At 35.3% G+C, this 17,213-nt stretch overlaps 2 protein-coding genes across 2 annotated transcripts in view; both read right to left on the bottom strand.

Annotated features, from left to right (window-relative positions):
- Positions 1–7,216, bottom strand: part of LOC150096131 (superoxide dismutase [Cu-Zn]-like) — a 48,570-nt gene extending 41,354 nt beyond the window's left edge. The window contains exon 1 of the mRNA XM_090409284.1: positions 6,974–7,216. Within this exon, the coding sequence (XP_090265410.1) occupies positions 6,974–7,165 (192 nt within the window). The 5' untranslated portion in view covers positions 7,166–7,216. The remainder of the gene's footprint in view (positions 1–6,973) is intronic.
- Positions 7,217–14,751: 7,535 nt separating this feature from the next.
- Positions 14,752–15,753, bottom strand: LOC150096132 (uncharacterized). Its single transcript, XM_090409618.1, has one exon. The coding sequence runs from the start codon at positions 15,751–15,753 to the stop codon at positions 14,752–14,754; it is 1,002 nt and encodes a 333-aa protein (XP_090265744.1).
- Positions 15,754–17,213: the final 1,460 nt, after the last annotated feature.

Raw genomic sequence — 17,213 nt, forward strand, 5'->3', positions numbered from 1 at the left:
ATCCTGATCCAGAATAGAATAAAACTCTTTAAAGTACTCTCCCTATGCTTGACCCGATAGTTTTCAGAACACTGGAGATCAATAACTTCCATCTGGAGTTCGACAGTTAGATTTCCCGCTTCGACAGAAAATGGATCCTCAATCACTTTTATGCGGACTTCGTCTTCATTACTTAATGGCATTCTTTTCTGAAACTCCTCACTTAGAAGTGATATGTGCTTCTTATATTTTCCATCCACCATTGAATTATATTCTGATGGAATATTCTGTTAACAAGTTAAGAAATGTGACATGTCCCCCTTAGCAAGTTGATTTTCAAACAAACTTAATTTCATTTTGAATGCCTTTATAAGAGACATTAACTGAAAAACAAACTTATTTTTTCCTTGAAGCTGTAAGTTAAGGCCATTCGAGTGACCCAAAATGTCACACAAGAAAAATAAATCTTGATTCCATTCTTCATCCATTGTTTCTGGGAATTTTTCCATATCTTCTTGAGATTCCAAAAATTCAACTACGGTAGTTCATTTTTTAGAGCGACAAAGCGTGACAAAACTTTACCGCCTCTCAACCAACGTACATCAGTATGGTATGGTAGATCCTTGTACTCGGCATCGTTTTCTTTTAGAAACGCCTGAAACATTCTGTGTTTCAAACCCCGAACTCGAATATAGTTGACCAGAGCAAATACTACTCTAATCGCATGATCAAACTGCAAACCTTTCAACATAATACCTGCTGGTGAATTAAGCAGTGAAAATTTTCACTGCCTAATTAGGCAGTCAATGGTTTACCTGCATGCTGTTCAATAAATGTTACAGCACCAACATTTTTTCCACACATAGATGCGGCACCGTCAGTGCAAACTGCTACTAAATTCTTGAAATTTAAGGATAGTTTTACGGTTACACACATCTTTACATTTTCTGCGATCTCCTTTCCTGTTGCTCCTCCTTTCATTGAACACAAACCAGCAAGCTCCTCTGTCACCTGAAAAGTCTTCTTAACCTCTCTTACATATATTAAAAGCTGTGCAGTATCTTTCACGTCAGTACTTTCATCCATAGCAAGCGAATAATAGACGAATTCACTAGCCGATTTTTGCAGGTTATCTTTAAGATCCTCGGCAATATCAGCCACCCTGTGCTGAACAGTCATACGGGACAAACTGATATTTTGAAAATTATTTTTCTTATCAGGACACAATTCGGAAATGGCAATCATCAGACACTTTTTTAACAACTCTCCCTCAGTAAATGATTTGCCATCACAAATTATTTCTTGTGATATTTTTAAGCTTAACTTTGTGGCAACTTCATTTGCAGATGTCACTTTTTTAAAGGCTTGTTGCTCACTGCTAAGGACTTTCAATAACTTTGCTGCTTTTATTTGCTTTTCACTTGCATCCAACTTGCCAAGGTTAGGATGTTTCGATTCAAAATGACGTCTCAGATTGTACTCTTTCGGTATAGCGACAGATTCTCGGCAAACAATGCACACTATTTTGTCCTTAAACAACGTAAAAAAAATATTTGTTTGTCCACTCAGGGTTAAATGCTCGATGTTTCAAATCTATGTTACGCTTTTTACTTAAGCTCATTGTGTCGAGATTGACAATATTAATTACAAAAAACTAATGATGAAAAACTCACAATAATGCAGGTTACGTAATGTATTGCTCCATCTATAACCAACCACTACACGGCCAACTTTGTGTAATACGATTCGTTCTCGTTCGTAAACATCAAGTTGTTATCACGGAGATGTATTTTGAATTTCCTCGCAGCGACAGTAGCGCTAACAAAACCTCGGAGCGATTGTAATAATTTGTTATTAAATACGACAGTGGGAATAACTCCAAATGCAATTTATTGTTGAGTTGAAAGAAACATGATTGTGACGTTAATCGCATGAACGTAAACATGCTGAGTCTTAGTAAAAATTTAATTCACCGCTAGGAAAAAATCGTCTAATCCCGTATGATTAAAAAATATTCTCCCGTATGATTAAATAATTCAATCAGGCAGACGGGCCAAAATAAATGGCATTGCGGGCCGCATGCGGCCCGTATGTTGTGCAAGCCTGCTGTAAGTGTTCTTGTCTATAAATTGCGTGCAAGAAACATTAGTGAATATAAAATCAACTTCGTGTGGCCTAGACTATTACGGCAGAAGCAAGCAAGTCGATAAGGCTACCATATTGCCTGTAAATTGTGTTTGTCCTGTGGCTCTTGCCTTCATTAGAAAAAAAAAAAACATTATAAAGATTTTTTCCACCTCTTAGACAGGATTGTAACCCAGATCTTTCCAGCTGAAGGGAAAATAATGTATCGTTTTTCCGGTGCACTATTGATTTGAAGTGCAAGGTGTTGAGAGTACACTAAACAACAGTAGACCTAGATTTATGCCTTGGGGGGGGGGGGGACTAGAGTTGCCTAAGTAGAATATGAACAGAAGATAGAATAGCTGAGACAATGTAAAAGGGGGGGGGGGGATTTATACAAGAAAAATTGCTAGATGACCTAAAGACTATTACTACTTCTGGATCATCACCTCCTTCTGAAAACAGCGCCAACAAAGCTCATTATCCAAATAAAAAGATCCGGCTCGATGTGAGCATCCTACTTGAACCAAACCTTCAAAAAAAAAAAAAAAAATCCGAGTTATTCAATCTTTGGAACAGGCAAGTACAGTTTTTCCCTCCCCGAAACTCGGACTTTTAACTCGCATTTCAAGAAAATCGGCAGTAAAACTTACAATTTTAAGACAATAACACATAGTTAGGGACCACCATATAGCAGCATTTGTCTGGTATGAGAGACCAACGATGGAACTTTTCAAACTTCAGGCTTCCAAAAAAAATATGGCCATGGCTTCTCCCCATCACGTAGTATGAAACCACTGTCCTGCTTATTGGAGGTCTGAAGTGGCTTTAAAAGTTCCGTGGTTGGTCTCTAGAGCTGGGTTTGCAGATTATGAAAAAAATAAAGAATAAAAAAAAATAATTAAAAATCCTTACCTTGTCTTCTGTACTAATGAGCTGTAGGTATATAACCGTTCATGAGCTGGACACACAAATAGAGAATTGATTTTATGCAATCATTCAGGAAGCTATTTAGATCTTCCTAGCTATATTGGCACATATTCTACTTCAAATGGCGAGATATTAATTTTAACCTACAATGTGGTCTGAATGGGATAAATACTGAAGTAGGAGGCATGAAGGCAGTGTTTAGAAAACTTTTGTTGTATCGGTTAGAAACTGATCTTCAGTAGGAGAATGGTTTCTTTTCCTCGTAAGTTGATTGTACAGATTCAACCTGATGATGGTGCTGTTCGGGGGGGGGGGAGGACAGTGAAAGATGTAGGTATTTCGTTTAAATAACAGAGTAGTTCCGGTGTCATGATATATTACTTTCCTTTGTAAAAAATTACTTTTAATTACCTAATATACACAAACCAAATAACCCACTCCAGTGGATAACGAATGCTATGGATTTCTCCTCTTACAGATTAAGCTGGAAACAATTAGCAAAATCCCTCTGCGCTATCACCATCATCACCTCTTTCAAGAACTGCTTCCATTTCAAATCCATCCAAAACGATGTTAAACAACTCGAACCCCATAGTCAATTTCGAAGCACTAATCCTGTTCTGTTCACAAACATATCCCTAAAGGACGTCCTATTACTCATCCAAAATCTCTCTCTCTCCCTCCTGAATCATAATCGTTAGAATTCATCATTGTTTCTTACTTGTGCTACATGAAAGGGAAAAACGTACAAATAACGAAAGACATATGGTTTACTCCTCCCTGTGAATAGAAGATTGTTATGCTTATAGCCACAATTTATCTACGATATGCTCGTGACATTTCTTTACACTCTCAACTCGTTGCTTAACCAATGACTACCATTTCAGTCAATTCACCATAAAAATTCTCCCACATTCATTTGTAGATATCTTAACTTGACTCTTCAATGGCTGGCCTCTTGTGGTTGTTTTAAATTACAACCAAAGCCAATAAGACTAATGAGATCATAGTATTGTGTCTGTAAATTGCGTATATTCTGGCCGATTTTCATTATTATTATTACGGGCAATTTCAAGGAGTCCTTAGACTCATCGAGGGAGGCCCTAAACATCATGTCAAGAACAACTATTCGACATTCACACAGTATCTATCATACTTTGCCTTGAACTCATTTACAGTCATGGCACCCACAACAGACTCTGGCAACTTATTCTACTCATTCATCACTCTCCAAGTAAAAAAACCTAGTTCTAACACCCTTGCTAACCACACTCTTGCCCAGTTTCCATGGATGGCCCCTATTCCTCCCACCACCAGTCCTGTTCTGAAAAATATCTTCTGAATTAATCTTATAGAAACCCTTCAATAATTTGAATGTCTCAATCATATCACCCCTTTTCCGCCCATCAACCAATTTATACAACCCACAAATCTTCAACCTGTTCTAATAAGGTTTATTCCATAGACCTGCTGTCATCTTGGTCACGCGCCTCTGGATCTTCTTTACCTCCTCCCCATGAAGAAGAAACCCTGGCGCCCAGATCTGGGCACAGTAGTCAAGATCGGGTCTTGTCAAGGCTCGATAAAGAGAAACAATAACTTGCTTATCTCTGCTCGTCAAAGTATTCTTCAGTAACCAAGTGATCCGATGAGCTGATTTAGCCACTTTTTCAATGCGCTCCCTAAACTTCAACAGCCTATCCACCAACACTCCCAAATCCCTAGCCTCGTCAATCTCCATTTGTCATTTACCTGCTTTGCGAAATGAAAAGACTGTTATCTATGTTTGAGGCCGAATAATTCACCTTAAAACGAAAAATTTCCTGAAGATTCTTCGCATTCTAGACGAGATTCGAGCTCAGAGTGGTTCCGACTGAACTACGAAGGCTCCTCTCCAATGGTGCCTTTCATTCTAAGTATACATGATATGAAAGCAACACATCTACTAACAATCTCTCTCTCTCTCTCTCTCTCTCTCTCGCCACAATATGAATTTTATCAAGACAATAGGCAAATAGCCAGAAATCTCTATACGACTACTGCATTCCCAAATAACAGAATACAGTACTCAATTTTCACCAACGCGCAACTGCAGCAATGCAGTTACTAATCCCAATAACTGAGCCAGTTCTGAAAAAAAAAAAAAAAAAAAAAAATTCTTTGAGAATTATCACCTCCGCAGTTTGTCAGTTTCAGAAGTGGCATAATTCCCTGTAAGTTTTGTTACTAGCTAAATTATATACATTATATTTATTTATTTTTCTTTCTCGTAAATTGTAAATTATCACGACTTTGCAAGTTTGTGTTTAGCATTATATAGACTTTGTGATTATTACTGCCGAATGAATTTCCCTGAAGTATATAATCGGAAAGGGCTATCTTTATCGTTATCTGGTACATCAAAATTGGTTTTAATCCTTTTTTGTTTTTTTATCCAAAAGAGTAAAAAAATAAATTAATTAAAATTTTGATGTTTGCTGGCATAAAGCTGTTGGCAGCGGAAGCATGATTTTTTTTGAACTTCCCGTTGACCATAAAACAATATACCTATTCGATCTTTTTCTTTAGCCTACTGTTTTCCTTAGGTCCACACAATTTCTGTTTAGTAAAAAATTATATCTGTTGTTTATTCTTTTTACATTTCTGTACACCGGAGGTAAAGGGCACTATGTCCATTTTTTTACGCACCCGAAGTAAACAGCTACTTGTTCACTTAGTGCTCGATACCATGATGGCACATAATGCTCTTTCCAACTGGCTAATCCGCTTATTATTACATACACAGGAGATAGTGCTTTGCACAACTGAAAAGACGCGAAACAAAACATTAAAATATACCTAAAACTCAATTCCGTAAAAAAAAAAAATGGACATAGTGCCCTTTACCTCCGGTGTACAGATTTATAGCTTCAAAACGCATTCCATAGTAGAACATCTGTGAGTGGTTCTTTCACCTGAAGTTTACTTACGTCAGGTTTTAAGTGAAGTCAGATCTCAGTGAATACTTAGGTCATCATATTGATACGTTGCGCCCTTCAATTGGAAAAGGCCTAAGCTGGAGTCTCGTCATGACGGGAGGAATCTTGATATGGACTTTTTGAATCGAAGGTGAGCTAGCCGATCTCATACGGAGATAGCAGGGTTTTTTTCTCCCGGAAACTCGGGTTTCTCATCCCGCATACAGATAAATCGTCCTTCAGAACACACGCAATTTACAGTCAAAAAATACTAGCTGTAGTGGTGGTGGGCAGTAGATGGCGCTGATGTAGATGATTGGTAGTAGAGGTTCGGTGTAGTGGTGGAGACGGAGAGTTGTACAGTGAGTGTCCTCCCGTGATGAGTCTTCAAACTCGTTGGAGGACACTCACTTGTAATCACGAATAATAATAATAATCTTTCCTTTTGTGACATGTTTTACTTGTTACTGTATACAACAATAATACTAATAATAATAATAAAGAAAAAAACAATAATAATAATCAAGATGAATGGTAAACCTATCGTACGTTCATCACCGTGAGAGGGCTAAGGTTAAAATAATCCAGTTCGTCTGCTCTTGCTGTTGAGAATTTCTGCAAACTACTTCAGGCTTGCAATCAACTCCAGTGGTAGGAATAATTTTACGCAGAGCGACTAAAATAATCTACAATGTGTCATATGTTTGTTTGTTCGTCACTGTACTTACAAAAAGAAAGTAAACTATAAAACAAAAATACGAAAGAAAAAAAAAAAAAGCGAACTTGTACGTCTAGATTAAGCATAAAACATAAAGAAAGTAGAACATTCTTCAGAATGAAGGGTTGGATGGATTGTTTAAAATAGATCCATACTATCAAAACTGTAATATTTAAATCACAAGATAAATTTCAGACAGAAATTTTAAGAAAATAATCATTTTAAACATACTTTGACTAAAATCCATGCAAAAAAAATTCACTACCTTCTGGGTTAAAACAATGCGTCCCTTTACGATACCATTGCCACCGCCCAATATGCAAACGCCCGTCAAATTCTTCGATGATACTCTAAAAGCCAACCCAGCTATTAGAAAACACAACAGAAATGCAATATGTAGCACAACCTGCTTCCCAGCCATAGCAAAACCACAGTGTGGAACTCTGATTACGATCATCTCATACTCTATGTTATATATAACTCGATTTCGTCAAAATCATGAACAAATACAAATACGTCATTTCACACGTGACTTACAATTGACTGATACCTGATGTAGAACTACTACAGTTCTTGCACACACACGCGCACACACACATACACACACGCACTGTATATTCCTAAATGTATTGTTTATGCCATCTCATATTTTGCTATTATTTCATCACTACGCAAGTAAGCCGGTATTCAGTGACTCACAATGGAACATATCATTTCCTGTAAATGTGGACTATCTGATGAACCTGATTGGATAATTTTTTTTGGATTCAATCTTTTTCGAAATACTCTTGCTATTAATATACTTTATGACAGAGATAATTGCTGGTAACTCTAAATAATTTGAAATCTAACCTTGTTATTGGCTTCTGGGAAGAATAAAAAGTGCTATTATAGTTGTTTTATTATAGTTTTCAATAGTTTAAAAAAAAAAAATGTTAACAGAGAGTGAGAGTATTGGAGGTGTAATGTAATAATAATAATAATAATAATAATATTACGTGACCTCCATGGAATCCCACAACTGATTGTATTAGGCCACACTGTATAACGAATCCTTACATTTACATCCAAAAACACTAGAAAATTTTCCAAAAATCTTTTCCTAATTAAAATTTATTTTTTAAATTTATCTTGTGTTGTGTCGTTTGTTTCTATTCTACTTATGAATTAGCGATCATTGCAAATGCTCAGTCATCGGTCGTATGCGATGCGTAGTGCGTATTCTCAAATCGTCTACTCAACTCGCCCCCCCCCACCTCCCTAGATTAAATCCTGAGTGCGCTACTGGTCTGTGATTACAATGGGAGTTTCATTTTTATTATATATATATATTTTCGTGCCCTCTAGTGAATGCAATGGACGTGGGAAGAGGCACCTACTGCCATCATTGAGTAAATTACAATAAAACAAGTCGTAATAAGATGATAAAAATAAATAAATAAAATGGTGAATAAAGAGAGAGAGAGAGAGAGGAGTGTGTGTGTGTGTCTAATCAGAATAAGGAAAATTGAATCTCGTCCAGCATGATGCAGAAACACTGAACTGTACCAAAAAAAAGTTAGATTGAAAAAAAAGATTTCCAAAAAAATTTACGGCTAACAGAATTTCATCTATTTACTTTATGTCATGAAATAACTTAGAAGATTATGCATTATTTTTTGATTAAAAAAAAGTAAACTATATGCAAATAAATTCAGAGCGATTTTTTTTTTTTTTTTTTTTTACCAAAACACATGATAATACACAAAAATAATACACTAGTTGGGATATATACTACAGGATGGCAGCAGTTGTCTACATTTATATCGTTTTCTGTTATCCGTGCAGGCTAGAAAACAGACATCCCTGGTAATAATGAAGATCAACTCCCAAAGGTTACGTGATACCATTGGCGCACCCAAGAAGGGGGAAAAGGAGCCCTTGCTTCCCCCCAAAAGAAAAAGGAAAAAAAAAAAAAGACTAGAAAATTTTCCAAATATCTTTTCCTAATGAAATTTATTATTATTATTATTTTCATTTCTGTTGTGTCGTGTCTTCTATTTCTATACTACTGTACTTATGAATTAGCGGTCGCATAAGGTGGGAGTACCCTCTCACTCTCGGGAATCACGGCCGTTGTGAACGCATAGCAAACGAAGTAGTGCTCAGGAAATACTTTGTTTGCCCGAACCGGGCTAGAGATCACGGGCATCATGTATTGGCGATCACTGCAGATGCTTAGTCATAGGTCGCATGCAATGCGTAGTGTGTATTCTCAAATCGTCTACTCATCTCCGCTCCCCCCCCCCCTTCCCAAGATTAAGTTATGAGTACTCGGCCCCCTCCAAGATTAAATTCTGAGTGCGCCACTGCGTGATACCTCCAAGGACTCCTCGAGTCAGGGCGCTCTACAACAACTCTTCAAGTTATTACTAAAGTTCCTTTAGGAAATAAAAAACGAGGTTAAAAGATCTATTTTGTAATTGCTGCAAACAGACACCCCCTAAACATAAAACTGATATGTTATTGTGTATTTGTATTTTTTTAACTTCATTATTTCTGTATAACACTTTTTAAAATAGTTAAATTTTGACATCACTTAAGGCAACTTTTAATGAATTCAAGAATAATATACTATTTAGATATAAAGTTGTGCAGTAATAAAATAACCAAAAACTCATGAAATAAATACTTTTTTATTTCAGAAACTCTCTGACTCCAATCTTTGAGTTTCTTATTCGGTTTTAAAACTATGTGGGATTTAATATCCCCTTAATTTAAGTAATACTTTTTTTTTTTTTTTTTTTTGTTCCCAAAGAGAATTGGCGCAACTCTTTTTAGTTCTAACTTTTGAAGCTTTGTGGAGAACCAGACTCTAACCTGGGTCGTTCCTGATAGCCGATCCTAATGACATCAATGATTTCGGAGACATTAACGGGGAGGAGTGTGCGAGAGATAAAGCGAGAGTACGGCTGACATCTGCTGCCATCTTGCAGTATAGTGTTGTGAAATAGTGTGAGTTCTGCGCAGTGGTGTAGTAGAACTTTTGCCGCCCGGGGCGATCCCTGAGTTTGCCGCCCCTCTTAACACACACCAAAAATACTACAAAAAGTCAAAAGAATGTATAGGGAAATAAATGAAAACACTATGTTTATTTTTGAAGTAAAACTTTAATTTCAACATTCTAAAATGTTATTTTTCTTGCTTTTCTGTAAACAAAATCGTTGATGACATTAGCGAAGTCTATTTCATAGTAATGTAGGTAATTCTTAATCAATTTTATTTAGAAAAACTCCTTTCACAACTAGCAACACTTAAAGCAATTGTGAGGAAAATTCGCAGTAGTATTACAATAGTTGGAACTGAGTTCTCGAGACTGTATTTTAAAATTAACTGCAAAATTTCAAAAAGGTTCAAAGTAACCTCCCTCCCCCGCTAGCTACGCCTCTGGTTCTGCGGTAATATTTCTCTAGTTGAAGAATTATAAACCGGAGTTTCCAGGAAGAGAAGAAACGCCAAGTCAGAAACCTGCTTTAAAAGCAGCAAAGAAGTTTCAGTCAGTCACTAGAATTAAACCTATAATCGGATGATAGAATGCAAACACCATCCCCACAGGGTTACATAAGCACCCGTTGTGTTCTACAGCAATAAGTAATATAAAACGGAGAAACTTTGGATATGTCTTCATAATTTCGCCGTACATTTTAGACTTGTAAAAAAAACAGCAGCTGGTAATCTCTGTCCATAGATTTGGAAACAGTCGAAAAGTGAAGGATGGATTTTAATAAAACTTAATATCTGAGACTTTGAAGAAAATTTGAATTGCAGGACTATTTCATCATCGTCATCATGCATATCAAGGATTTAGGCCTAGCGTAGCCTGTTCCGGCCTTAGATGTCATCGTTGAATCGTTTAAGAGGACGTCCTGGTTTTCTTTTTCCTAATGGCTTGTACTTGAAGGCTTGTTTTGGTAATCTTTCTGTTTTCATTCTTTGAACGTGTTCCATCCATTTATGTTTATATTTTTTAATTTTTTCTATTACAATTGCAGGACTATTTACATGCATAATAATCTTAATCGCTTTACCTCTTATCAAACAGTTCTGCAAACCGTTAACAGATGACAATTGATACTCCTGCAGCAGTATCAATTGTCATCTGTTACAAGATTTTGTCACATTTTTAGAGATGGTCTAGTGTAGACCAGTGGCGCACTCAGGATTTAATCTTGGAGGGGGCCGAGCACTCAAGATTTAATCTTTGGGGGAGGGGGGGGCGCTGAGTTGAGTAGACGATTTGAGACTATACTACGCATCGCATACGACCTATGACTGAGCATCTGCAATGATCGCTAATTCATAAGTAGTATAGAAATAGAAGAAACGACACAACATAAATTAAAAAAAAAAAGAATTTTAATTAGGAAAAGATTTTCTAGTGTTTTTTTCCTTTTTCTTTTGGAGGGGGCCAGGGCCCGACCCCCACCCTGGGTGCGCCGCTGGTGTAGACTAAGATCACTTAATTACGTGGGTAGGTGTACTGGGATTACGTGTATACGGTGCCATAGAATGACCAACTTCCTTTGCATGAAAGCAAAGGAAATCAGTCAAATTCTCGTAATAATATTTTGTTCTGAATGAAATGCAGATATTATGTCCAGTCCATCTTATAAAGTTTGTTTTTATCTTCTACATCTACATATGGCATAAGTTCTGTCCTGATTTGAATATCACTTCCGTGCTCACCTGTATATTCACGTACTTTGTCTATTCACACTCACGCTTGTGCGCGGTGCTTTTTGGAGGAAGTTACTCAATGACAGGTGTACTGGCACCTTTATTAACACTTATGACAGGTTGCGGTGCATTTAGAAATTTGTAATATTGAGTAAAATATTTTTTAATAATTTAGTATAAATTATGTAAATGAATTTAGTTACTTAATGAAATTTTTATTTTTCACTACATCTGTTGTTAAGATAATTGCTATATAAAACTTTTTTTAAAATTAAAATTATCGTATGCATTATACTTATTTTAATTTACTTTTTTTTTTTAATTTACTTTTACAATAAATTTATGATTAATTTGCTGTTCTTATTTCGAAAACATTATCACGCTATGAAGTAAAAATATCAGTGAATTTTTTTTTAAATTCTTTTTTCAAATCCTTTTAATTTTCAAATTTTTTGCTACAGAGATTGAGTACTGGCACCTATTGTTCAATAAAACAAATTGTTGTGTGTGTGTGTGTGGATATATATATATATATATATATATATATATATATATATATATATATATATATATATATATATATATATATATATATATATCCACACACACACACACACACACACACACACACACAGTAAACCCTCGATTTAACGGACTAATAGGGGGCTAAGGAGTGTCCGTTAAATCGCGAATTTTTTAAAATAAGAATATCTGTAACATTATACTGCAGTTTTATCAATATTAGCACTGTAATAACAAAAAAAAATTGTTTTACACACAATTTTCACCCTTTTAGATAAGTTAATGTGAAATTAATGTTCGATGTTGAGGCACTTGGTTTAAGTAATCCTGCTTTGAAAAAACTATCAAGTTTTATTTTTATTTTTTTGAACTTTTGAATTCTGCTATTTTTTTATAATTAACTCCCTAAAATTACGAAAATGTGTGTAATAAAACTGCCGCAGAAAGTCACGCCACCCGACAAATGAATTAATTACAGTGCGATTAGTGTGATCACGTGCTAATCATTCGTCAACCATGTTTTATGAGCGGTGACTCATTTATGTCGGCTAAATTACTACAGTGTTTTTCTAATATATGATGGCCTATTCGCCAAAATTTGTTAAAAATAACAAGAAATTAATAAGAAAAAATAACCTGTTAATTAATAATAAGCAAATCTTGGTTTAAAGCATTTTAAAATTAACGTGGTGTTAATTTTCACATGTGACATACACCCTGAAATTTTGTCCGTTAAATCGAGGGTTTACTGTGTGTGTGTGTGTGTGTGTGTGTGTGTGTGTGTGTGTGTGTGTGTGTGTGTGTGTGTGTAGAGGTACACCATTCCAATAATTTTATCAGTAAGAATCTTTTAACACTGAGTTACACACGCTTTCTTTAACTGGATAATTTAGCTGTAATATATAATTATATAGTTATTCTTTTAATTATAATTTTCCACTAATGTATGCTACAACAAAGAGTTTTAAGAAATATAAACTAAATGGTAACACAACAACAAGTAAATGTCCATACTCTTTACCATTCCAAACACATATTAAAACAATATAAACCGTAAAATCAAAAATAATTACATAAACTAGCAGAATAGAATTAACTCTTGAATTTCTGTTTACAGCCATATATCAATCTAGAAGAACAGTAGCCCAGTCATAACCAGCAATTATTTCCATAGTGGTATTATTATTTTTATTACGTCCGTGCGGTTTGCCTAGTGGCTAATTGCTTCGCAACCATATACAAAAACGGCTTCGCACAATAATACTCTCAAATCTTCCATTAAACTCCATTAACTTATTTAAAAGAGTTTGATACATTAAAGAAAGATAAAACCTGTGCTTGTATTAATTTAAAATTCTGTAGCCCAGTACTAATTTCTGGACAATTGTTTAAATAAGCAAGAATCGTTATATAATTACTATTATATTTATTCTACGTAAATATTTCCAAAAAAAAACTCACGTAAAAATATTATTTAATAGTATAATTTTCCCTGTGTGTCACAGGCATCTTCAGTACATTAAGCTCAAAATTAAACACTAACTGACAATTCCAAAAAGCGCCACCTAAGTAGCTGGTGTAAGATAACTAAAAAGGTAAATAAATTTCCTAACAAAAAAAAAACTATATATACAATAAAAAGTTAGGAAAGATTAGCTGATTTATAAAGTACTATCTCCCATAAAGGGGATAGACGTAAGCCGTCGGATCTGTTTAGGTTAGGAGAATGAAGGAAAGTTTCACATGTTTCTTCATAAAGGCGTTAAACGTGGAACCGACTTTTGTGAAGGACTCTTGTCTTTCTCCAATGAACTCTATGTCTAGTGAAGATGGCATGTTCTGCAAGTCCAGACTTTTCAGGTTTAAAGTATTCAATATAAGATTGGTGTTCTTCTAGCCAAATAGAGGCAGATCTTCCCGTTTGTCGGAAATAAGATAATCGACAAGAGCACGGAATCTGGTAGACACCTGGATGATTAAGATGTGGAAGCTTGTCCTTAGGAGAAGTGAGAAAGGTGGAGATTTTTCTAAACGGTCGAAAAGCAACAAAAAATATTCAGTGGTTTTAAAACTTTTGCTATACGTTCACTGATGCCTTGTACATAAGGGATAGGAATGCGCGTTATTTCTGTATTTGAAGAGGAAGACAAAGACAAGCTATGAGTAGTTTATCTTTGTCTAAATAATCTTTTTACGTGAGTTTTTCCGTTATTAATTTTGTATTTATATGTCTGCTCACGGTTTGCCATTATCAGGGCTGGATTTACACTTGCTGAGGCCCTGAGCTATACAAAACCCAGAGGCCTCCGACTGTTTTAAATTACATCAGCTGGTCTCAGAAAAATTTTAAATATATACGCCTTTTTAATATATGAAAATATATTGCTTTTTAATTTTTATTAAAAAAATAATAAAGTATACGTTTACAAAATCACAGAAATAATTATATAATTAAAGGGTTTTAAAAACGACAAATAAGGCTCATAGAACAGAAAGTTTTAAATTAAAATAGGAAAATAAACAGTAAAAATTAAATTAATATAACAACATAATTGGTAGTATATAAAAAATTAATCTTTTATTCAGGTGAAAATTTGACAGTAGACATCACATAAAATTGGGTATCTAAAATTCCAAATAATACAGGTACATATATATATAATAAATTAATATTGAAAATATGGAGTGGATAAATTGTTATAATACAACAATATTTCATAGAAATAATTATATATAATCCTCTAAAAGGCTCTAAGATATAACTTAAAACATTTTTTTTTGATTTCCCAAAAGCAAAATCATTAATTATATGTCATTAAAAGATATGCTACGTAACTTATCGCTTTCTATACACATGATGCTAAGTGCAGACAATATTTCTTGAGACATAGTTGCTCTCACTTCATTTTTTATTCTTTTTAGCTGTAAAATTGATCTTTCTCCTGAACAATTTGTTACCATTAAACACAGGAATAGTCGTAATATTGCTTCCACATTAGGGACAACTAACTCAATCTTGTCTTGAAAGATGATTTGATACAAATCTTTGTGTTGAAAATGTTTTTTTTCAGGATAATTCTGCTTGACATACTCATCGAAGTGCTTCAGTTCACTCGTGAGATTAATATCAATATCGTGTGGATACTCTTTTATTAACGTATCTACTGCTTTTCGTAGCTGTACCTCTGAAACTTCTAAATCAACTAAAAATGAAAATTTATTTGCAACATAATTGTAGACTGTTGCTTTTCTCGTTAAATTTGCCTCAAGGATGTCTATGATATGAATGAAGGATTTCCCTCGAAATTTGTCTCTTGGAGAAAGCTGTTCATTAGCATCAGGTGCAGCTCCATCATTGGCTTGTTTGTTTCTCATCCTCTTTCTTTTTACTGTAGACTTATATTCTACACCAGGCAATCTAGATTTAACATCTTCAAAATCATCAAAATTTTCTCGAATGTTTTTAACATAGTGAGAAAGTGATTTGTACAGATTTGTACATGTGGTAAGTGCAATCTTTGGATCCTGGAGAGCCATACTGGTTTTGTGAAACTCTGGCAGCAAATTATTCCATAAATGTAGCATAAACACAAACTCTAGTTCCTCCATTTTTTCCAGAAGAGTACCAACTTCTAGTCTTGTAGTTCCCTTTTCATTCTTATCATCATAAATGTGACTTAGAGCATGTACGATGGGCTTATAACTCACATTTATGGCAGACACTGCTTTGACATTTGCTTCCCACCTAGTGTCAGACAGTCTTTTTAGTACTCTGGTATCTGAGTCTGTTTTCAAGAAAGATAACATCACAGACCACTTCTTTGTAGAAGATGAAAAAAATGTATATTTCTTGAACAACAGCAAAAAAGGTTTACTGCATCTAAACAGCAATCTACAGCAGCACGCTCGACAAGATTTAGTGAATGACCGGCACACGGAATATATATAGCATGCTTGTTTAACTCAAGGATTTTTTGTATTCCCTTGTATCTGCCAGCCATATTCGCTGCATTATCATATGACTGTCCTCAGCATTTGCTGAAATCAACTTTGCAGTCCTTACTTAGATAATCCACCACCATACCTGCCATACATTCACCACTGTGATTTTCCAACTCTAGGAAAGTCCGAAAACGTTCAACAGGTAAACCATCACCAGGTGATACATACCTTACTATAACAGTTAGTTGATCTACATGCGAAAGATCTAGCGTAGAGTCCACAGACAAACTGAAGTAACCTGACTTTCTCAGATCATCCAAAATTGATTTTCTTACTTTATTAGACATAAGCTGGATCAATTCATCACATACTGTCTTTGACAAATATGAAGGAGACCCAGATCCTCTGTTTCCATGTTATTTTATGTGAGTGGAAAGAAATGGATCAAACTTAGCAATCAATTCTAACAAACCAAGGTAGTTGCCATTATTTCGCGATTCAAAGGTTTCATTGTCTCCCCTAAAAGCCAGACCACGTTCTGCTAATGTGCATATCACTGCAACAACACGCTCAAGCACATTCCTCCAATAAAGCTGTTCTTCTTTTATTTGTATTGCTAGGCCCGAGTCTAAGGTTTGACCACGCTTTCTTGTCAAGTATGTAAGCAAAGCTCTTCTATGATCTTCAGAGTGTTCATGACTTTGAATTGCAATGGGATTTCGCCAGTCAGAAAATCCATCAGAAGCTAGTACTGCAGTTGACGTTGAAAACAGTTTCCAGACAAAGCGATAAATACAACCTGTTGTTGGTGAGTACACAAGCCATTCCCGATTGTATACTTCACCATTAACCTTTCTATTCTGAAAAAGACCTTTTGAACTTTTCTAACCTGATTTTTGAATGAACGCTTAGAGTTTTCAAATGGACCGTTCTTCCAGTGCTGACTGACACTCTGATGAACATTTTAAGATCCAGTATGAGAGTTCATCCTGTGTGAGGACACCCCCCATTGACCAATATCACTGAGTTTCGTGAATTTTTTTGTTTCAACTGTAGATGTCGGTTCTCCAACAGCAGCAACGCTCACACTGGGATCAGTTACAATATTTCCATCAGCTGAGATTCCAGACTCTATGATCTCAGAGACAATAGGCTGTTGTTTTGGAATTGGCTGCTCACCCTGGGTCTGTGGATCATCTTTCGTTGCTGCGGTGAAATATATATCAAGTTTTGTTGCTTTTTTGAATTCGTCTTCAAGCTGCTGCTTTCTTTTTCTTTTCTGGTATCCGCTTACAAATGTTCGCTTCATTGTATGGTTGGAAATG

This window comes from Typopeltis vanoorti, chromosome 19, assembly GCF_054136105.1.
Source record: "Typopeltis vanoorti isolate ZY-2024b chromosome 19, IOZ_Tvanoo_1.0, whole genome shotgun sequence".
Taxonomy (NCBI): Eukaryota; Metazoa; Arthropoda; class Arachnida; order Uropygi; family Thelyphonidae; genus Typopeltis; species Typopeltis vanoorti.

Bases quoted from the DNA above. Each gene is read 5' to 3' on its own strand.
- LOC150096132 (XM_090409618.1), bottom strand. From the start codon at position 15,753: ATGTTATCTTTCTTGAAAACAGACTCAGATACCAGAGTACTAAAAAGA.